The sequence below is a fragment of the Triticum dicoccoides genome, chromosome 5B (assembly GCF_002162155.2).
Source record: "Triticum dicoccoides isolate Atlit2015 ecotype Zavitan chromosome 5B, WEW_v2.0, whole genome shotgun sequence".
Lineage (NCBI taxonomy): Eukaryota > Viridiplantae > Streptophyta > Magnoliopsida > Poales > Poaceae > Triticum > Triticum dicoccoides.
This window is the reverse complement of record NC_041389.1, coordinates 421,776,547-421,784,484: the sequence shown is the minus strand read 5'-3', so window position 1 is coordinate 421,784,484 and position 7,938 is coordinate 421,776,547. Positions and strand designations below refer to the sequence as shown.

General features: G+C 43.4%; 1 protein-coding gene across 1 annotated transcript; it reads right to left on the bottom strand.

The window, feature by feature from the left end:
• Nucleotides 1-2,862: 2,862 nt before the first annotated feature.
• Nucleotides 2,863-5,525, bottom strand: LOC119305632. The gene is made up of 2 exons (XM_037582106.1): nucleotides 5,330-5,525; nucleotides 2,863-3,543 (listed from the first exon to the last, which is right to left on the bottom strand). Exon 2 carries the CDS (start codon nucleotides 3,534-3,536, stop codon nucleotides 2,907-2,909), a length of 630 nt encoding a protein of 209 aa, XP_037438003.1. The 5' UTR covers nucleotides 3,537-3,543; nucleotides 5,330-5,525; the 3' UTR covers nucleotides 2,863-2,906.
• Between the last annotated feature and the right edge of the window lie 2,413 nt (nucleotides 5,526-7,938).

Sequence of the window (7,938 nt, the reverse complement as noted above, 5' to 3'; positions counted from 1 at the left end):
GATCGCCGGGTAGGATTATGCTACTGTGTTGCTACTGGAGATGCTACTTGAAGATACTACTTGGAGGACTTCAATCTACTCTCTTCTACATGCTGCAAGATGGAGGCTGCCAGAAGCGTAGTCTTCGACAGGATTAGCTATCCCCCTTTTATTTTGGCATTCTGCAGTTCAGTCCACCGATATGGCCCTTTACACATATACCCATGCATATGTAGAGTAGCTCCTTGCTTGCGAGTACTTTGGATGAGTACTCACGTTTGCTTTTCTCCCTCTTTTCCCCTTTCCCTTCTACCTGGTTGTCGCAACCAGATGCTGGAGCCCTGGAGCCAGACGCCACCATCGACGATGATTCCTACTACACTGGAGGTGCCTACTACTACGTGCAGGCTGCTGACGACAACCATGAGTAGTTTAGGAGGATCCCAGGCAGGAGGCCTGCGCCTCTTTCGATCTGTATCCCAGTTTGTGCTAGCCTTCTTAAGGCAAACTTGTTTAACTTATGTCTGTACTCAGATATTGTTGCTTCCGCTGACTCGTCTATGATCGAGCACTTGTATTCGAGCCCTCGAGGCCCCTGGCTTGTATTATGATGCTTGTATGACTTATTTATGTTTTAGAGTTGTGTTGTGATATCTTCCCATGAGTCCCTGATCTTGATCGTACACGTTTGCGTGTATGATTAGTGTACTATTAAATCGGGGGCGTCACATCCACCTCCAAAGAATGTATTGCCTTGGTATTTCATCCACTCCAAGGTGGGTAAATACCTTCAAGATATGGCAGCAGAGGATACCATCTCTGTCCATCTTGCAGCACTCGCAAGTGTAGTTTCCTGCATCACTTTCAACTGACACAAAGTAGTTCCTGTCCCCATATTTAGCAACCCATTCCTGATTAGGTTCAAGCTCATATAAATGTGCACCCCGGGGCGTACGTTGTACCTCCCAATCATTTCAAACTCATTACGAAACTTTTTGTACAAGTCTCTAGTGTATGTTTTGTACGCCTGCTTCTCAATGGGAAAAGGTGACCACAAATCAGTTTGCAAGTGCTCTGTCCTATAATCTTGCGCACCCTCCCGCACAAGCACATGTGTTTGAATCTTTTCATACTGCTTCACAAAGTTTAGGATAGAGCCATGTGGGTTCACATACCGCTTCAGCACAGCATTGAAGCCCTCGCTTCTTTGTGTCGATTGCAGGAATGGGTAGAACCGATGCTTGAAGTAGCACGGCACCCATGTTGCACGGTACTCGTAGAGTTTGTCAAAGTGTGTGCCAATAGCAGCCTGATATTTCATCATTAGAGCAGCCCATTTTGCCTCAAATTCTTCCGATGTGAAGCTGAAGTCTACACATGTGTTGAAATCCTTTGACAAACCAGGGTTCCTGCCCAACATTGACCCGAGCTTCTCTTGAGCTTTTTTCATGATGTGCCAACGACATCGTTGATGCACACTTCTAGGGAAAATGTTCTTAATTGATTCAACCATTGCAATATCTTGGTCAGTTATGATGTTGTCAGGTGCTCGACCATTCATTGCTTCAAGAAATGCCCCAAACAACCAATCGAAGCTTGTTTCCAACTCGTGCCTAACAAACCCACACCCCAACATGATCGACTGTCCATGGCGATTGATACCAATTAATGGCGCAAATGGCATGTTATACATGTTTGTCATGTATGTTGTGTCAAAAGAGACACAATCATGATAAGCCTCAGTATACGCCCTACGTGCTGCTCCATCAACCCAGCACATATTGACAACCCTATCCTCCTCATCATATTTGACCTTGTAGAAAAAATCAGGGTCATTTTGTTGTTGATCCTTGAAGTAGGCAACTGTCTCAATCATATCTCCCTCCTTTGTGTCAAACTTATTCAAGCCTGATTTCAGATTTGATATTGCTTTAGTTGTGTAAGGCACAATTAGCTCCGAACCATAAAATTCAGACATGATGTTCATCATACGACCTGCAACAAAAGGCAGCCAAAAAAATCAGGCTTCAATGCATAAGTTGCTCAAGTTGCATACACATCTTGCTTGACATATAACTATCAGGTTGCCTATCCTAGCAGAACCACAAGTTGCTCAATTTGCATACACAACTTGCCTAACCTATAACTGGCAAGTTGCCTTCCTACTAGAGAACCACAAGTTGATCAGGCTACATGCACAACTTGCTTGTCATATAACTGTCAGGTTGTCTACCTAGTAGAAGCCACAAGTTTCTCAAACTGCATACACAACTTGCTTGACCTACAACTGTCAGGTTGTCTACCTACTAGAGAACCACAAGTTGGTCAAGCTGCATACTCAACTTGCTTGACCTATAACTGTTAGGTTGCCAACCTAGTAGAAGCCAAAAGTTGCTAAGGCTGCATATGCAACTTGCTTAACCTATAGCTGTCAGGTTGCCTGTATTTTTTTTTTGGGTTGCAACTAGGTGTTGCAGCTATTCTTCCAAGGTTTCCTATTAGAACCAGAAGTTGCTCAAGTTTGCCTACATGTCTTGCTTGACCATATAGTTGCAGCACAGGTTGCCTACCAAGTTTTACAGTTTGCCTACCAAGTTGTCAATGTGACTATGTTGGAGCACTAAAACAAGTGTAGTAAATGCAGAGTGTTTTTTTTCATGAAAATGTAAATGCAGGTTTTTTTGGAATGCTAATGTAGTAATGCAAAATGTATTTTTGAAAAGTGCACACACCAGTGGTCAAATTACAATTATGAAAAATTTTCAGGAACAGTTTCTCTTCTGGAGGGATCCCTTGTTGTGATCGAAGGGACTTACTTAGTGATGGCTTGTCAACCAATGCATGATTGTGTTCAGCAATAAAGAAAACCACCTCCCACCGACCATCCTTTAGCTTCACAACCATCCTTGCTCTGCATCCTGTCTGGGCTATTGTATCTCGCTTTCTTTTCTTGGACTTCTTTTTTTCCTGCACTCATCATCAAGGAAGACAATCTCATCGTCTGCACCATCTTTTGCATCTCCATTAGTGTCCTCAATCACATCTAGGGCAGGGACAATTTCCGCACCTCCATCATCAACTTTTGGTTTTCGAAACTTATTGCAAACAAATTGTTGCTTCTCCAACTTTCCAGTTTTTGTGTTTTTCCTAGAAGTGTTCATCGAAAACCCAAGTCGGAGAGCATAGGCATTGTACTGTTCTTGAGCACACTCAAGAGTATCAAACCTCATTCCTATGAAAGGCTCTCTTGGTTGGGACCAAGCTTCATCGTCATTAACATTTCCCACAACCCCTTGTGCAATAGTTCCACCTGTTTCACCAAACGTCGTTGTGTCATCAAAAATGTCGCCTTCTGTCTGCATAGCTTCTTCAGGCGCAACAGGAGCATGTTGGGTACTCATGGCATTAGGCGATTCTCCTACAACCTCATTGTAGACTCCACCAAGTTGTGGGGCATTAGGCTGCGTGCAGTACATGGGGTCTTCAACTCCAATCCCACCCGTAAAACGCACTTCAGAGTGACCATCATCAACAGGCAATTTGTTTAAGTCAATCATCGCCAACCTGTTTGACAAAAAAAGCAAATAATGATTTTACAGGCAACTAATAACAAAAATGAAGGCAACTCTAGAAGCAAATGTACAAAATAGATTTCATGAAAATAATGAATGTTCATTTTCTGGCTTGCAATAATATCCTTTAATCTCCTTCATCCTCCAACAGTGACTCTTTTAATGTTTTCTGTTTTTATCCTTTGTTCTTTATTAGGGAATGCGAAAAGGCGAAGACATGGTTTATGATTCTTCATTTTTCTTCGTCTCTGCTGAAGTTACAGTGGCACATATATCTTCACTTTCAAGTGTACAATATGAAGAAGGCAGAAGAATGCTATGTAGTTTTTCTTTTTTTTCATTAGCATTTTGTGGTGGCGTGGACCATATGTGATTATGTGTTTCGAACGTGTGTGCTTGGACATGACACAGCTTTGTATGACTCGTTTGCAGAACATCTTTTTACTACTATGTTGTTCGATTGCCTAATGTCTCATAGCTTTTTTCTTCATTTCTGCCAAAGTTATATCAGGGTTGCCACAGGTTTTTGTATAAAGGTTTTACAATTACTAAGTACCATTTTTTATTGGTAGTATGACTATGAAGCTGGCAAAGAAGTCCAAAAAGAAGGCAACTTATTAGGTACTTCTTCTACCTATCTCTTTTTCTACATTACTGAATAAAAAAGTTTTATTTTTACAGAACTTGCCTGTAGTAGAACAGGACTTGCCTACAATGTATTACAGTACTTGCCCACATTTTTTATATCACAATACTTGCCTACAATAGGACATGACTTGCCTGCATTATAATCCGTTTGGCCTGAAAATACTTGTCAGAGAAATGGATATATCTAGACGTATACTAGTCATAGATACATCCATTTTTATCCATCTCTCCAACAAGTACTTGGGATGGAAGAGAGTACACTACTTCCATACAGTGCAATTTTCTCTATGTTAACAGATATCAAATTTGGTATTTTGTATGCAATCTGCAGGAAACTGTACGCTACTTGCTTATATACATAAGTTTTTTTTTGTGTAGGGTGTGCATCCAAACCTGACTAGAACATAGCTTTTATACAGTATGTATATTTTCATAGTTTTTCTAACCAAAACCCGTGTTGTTGATGCCAAACAGGACCTGCCTCCTGATCTGATCAAGTTGCCCACCCCCACATACATGAAATTTCATACGTGATCTTCAACATTTCACAATGACCAAAAAAAGGAAGGCATCTTTATTAGGTACTACTATCTGTTCTTCTACCTATCTTTTTCTGCATTACTGAATTAAGAAGTTATATATTTTTAACAGTAGTTGCCTGCAGTAGAACAGGACTTGCCTGCATTACATTACAGTACTTGCCCAAAAAAATTTATTACAGTACTTGCCTGCATTACATTCCAGTACTTGCCCAAAAAATGTATTACAGTAATTGCCTGCAAACAGAACATGACTTGCCTACATTTTTTTTAGAAACAACTTTTGCATTGTACACAGCAAATACCCTAGCTAGATCATAGATGATCCTAGATGAAACAACTTTATAACTTGCTTGCAGATGTATTTTAACTTGCCAACCATGTGGATAAAACTTGTCTACAACCATGTGGGTGCCACAGAACATGCTTCCAGATCTGACTTTCTAACCTTACGGATGCTAATGTGTCTACAATTCTATGCATCCTCCTCTATTTTTTCCTACATCTTTATGCTTTTTTTTGACTTGCAAATCCTTATTTTTGCTGCAGCAATGAGGGAGGCAATGAGGGAAAGGACAAAGATGGACATACCAGCAGATGTAGGACAGGGGCAGAGGTAATGGGGAGGGGTGGGGGCAAGAGTTTTCTGGTAGCTGCTGTTGGATTTTTGGGGCTGGGTCAAACTTCAGCTGTAGCCATGGAGCTCTGGATCCAGCAACAATGGTGCCCTTGGGGCCAAACGAAGGAGGGGGAGAAGGAGAAGCAGGGAGAAGGGTCCAGATGCGTGGGGCAGGTATTGGGCAGCGGCTCTGAGGTTAGCGTAGGGTGGACGCTGGTTTTGGGCACCGGCTCCCAGCTGCGTTGATCCGGTCCTTGATTTGGTGGGGACCGAATCTTTGTCTGTTGCGGGCACGGGGGTGGTTTGGACAGCAGGCGCGGGTGGTGGTTTCCTTTTTTGTACGACAACTGGCATGGGGGGTTTCCTTCTAAGGTGTGTGCCACGATCAACAATCTGGCACCCGGGTGCCAGCGAGTCGCTTCCATTTAGATAATGTGTACATTGTAGACCCATATGATTACCGACTACACTGACACGTACTGAATGCTCAGTCAGCCACGGAGCTTTAAGATTGACTAAATTGTGTGTGTCAGTGCCAATAAAAGTGTTGTCTCGACTCTCAAGTAGAAAAATAAATTATTTTTAGGACACACACATCGTTAAGCGTGTGTTCCTAACTACCAAACCAATGGTTGGTTCTTATTTGGAGTTTTTTTTCATCTCGAAACATCCACAAAGTTATGATATCAGTTGACACTTTGCCTCCCTATATTCGAAGGAAAAATACATGGGGTAGTTACCTCATGTCCCATATACTACCATCTGTAGTATATAAACTACTTTATCCAAAATTCAATTTGGCTCCCGGGTGCACATGTTCCCTCGCAAAAATTATTTTTGAAATGTCAAAAACATCCCAACAAAAATTCTATGTGGAAGTTTGCATATGTTAATGGCTCTTCTCCATACAGAAAATTAAATCTTTATATCATGTGCCAAAGGAAAATAATTCATTCATTATTAGTAGTACATCACTAGACTTTTATTATTTATTTATTTTTGAATGTTTTCCAATTAACTAGGATGAACATATTTTTTCTTCGTAAGGAATGCGTTCATTGCACATGCACCATAATTATTTACGGCAAGCAGGCCAGAAGAATGTGGTTGGGCAGGATAAAACCAATGTTTTCTTTGAATTTTCATTTTTTTTTGAATTTTTTTTTTGATAAAACCAATGTGATCCGTTTATTCATTTTCATACAGAACTTGTTTTCGCTAGCTGTGCAAATGCAACTTAGTTTGACATTGTAATGTAGAGCAGACGTGCTTCTCCTATACCAAGTGGTGTTGTGAGAATCGGAACCTTCATCAATTTATAAGATAAGAAAACACTTCAAATTCCTGGCTTCCACAGGTTTTCCGTATGTAGCATCGTTTTCGGGGGCTGCTAGGAATCAGCCGGATGATTTCCTAGGGAAATCATCCGCCTAGCTAGCCGTCCGATCTGGACGAGCACATGATTCGGGATCAGGTGCGATGTGAAGAGGTAGCCTAGCCTTTTATGGAGGTGGCCGTCTGATCATAGCACAACTCTGTCTTCCCTCTCTGTTCTTCCATCGAATAGACGCAATCATCCACCATCTGTATCACCGAGCAGCAGCTTCCATGGCATCGAAATCTATTTCAATAGAGCGTATGATATCGATGGCCCGAGGTAGAGCACTCAATGGGCTAGGGTGGCCCCCATTTCGCTTTACCAACCCCAGGGAAACTCCGAATACAAGCCGTCATCCTTAATACAGATAGACTGATTGGATGCTAAGATCCAAAGTCGAGAGGGAAACAGCCCAGATCGTACGCTAAGGTCCCTAAGCAATCACTTAGTGGAAAAGGAAGTGATCGAGCGATGACAACCAAGAGGTGGGCTTGGAAGCAGCCATCCTTTGAAGAAAGCGTAATAGCTCATTGGTCTAGCTCCATGGCACCGAAAATGTCTCAGGGCTCAAGTGATTCACCGAAGCAACGAGACCTTGAAAGCAGCTTAACGGCAGCGCCGGTGCTCCATTGCAACCCCGACCAAGTTTCGACGACCCTCAGGCGTGCTTCATTGCAACTCTGGCGGCGCTCCTTTGCAACCCCGACCAAGTTTCAACAGCCCTCCGACGTGCTTCACTGCAGCTCCGGCGTGCTTCACAACGACTCCGGCATGCTTCACGCAGCTCCGTCGGCGCTCCATTGCAGCCTAATGAACCTGGTGGCGCTCCATTGGAGCTCCGGGCAACGCTTCATTACAGCCCCGCCGCTGTCGCCGATGTTTCACCGCGGCGCCACGCCGGCACGGTGGGCTCCATCACAGCACCCGTCAGCGCCCTCGGCGGAGCATCACTGTAATGCCACCACCGCGTATTGGCGCTCCATCGCAACATCGGCTGCCCCCACCGTGCTCCATCAAAGCGCCTGATGGCTTGCAGCAAAGCTTCACTACAGTGCCACTACCGGCACGGTGGTTCTCCATCCCAGTGCGACGGCGACGTGGTTGGTACAACGAAGCACGCGACGCGACGGACGGATGCTGCGGCACAGCATGACGACGACGAGATGTTACGACGCAACACACAGTGGTGATGGCGGATGCTTC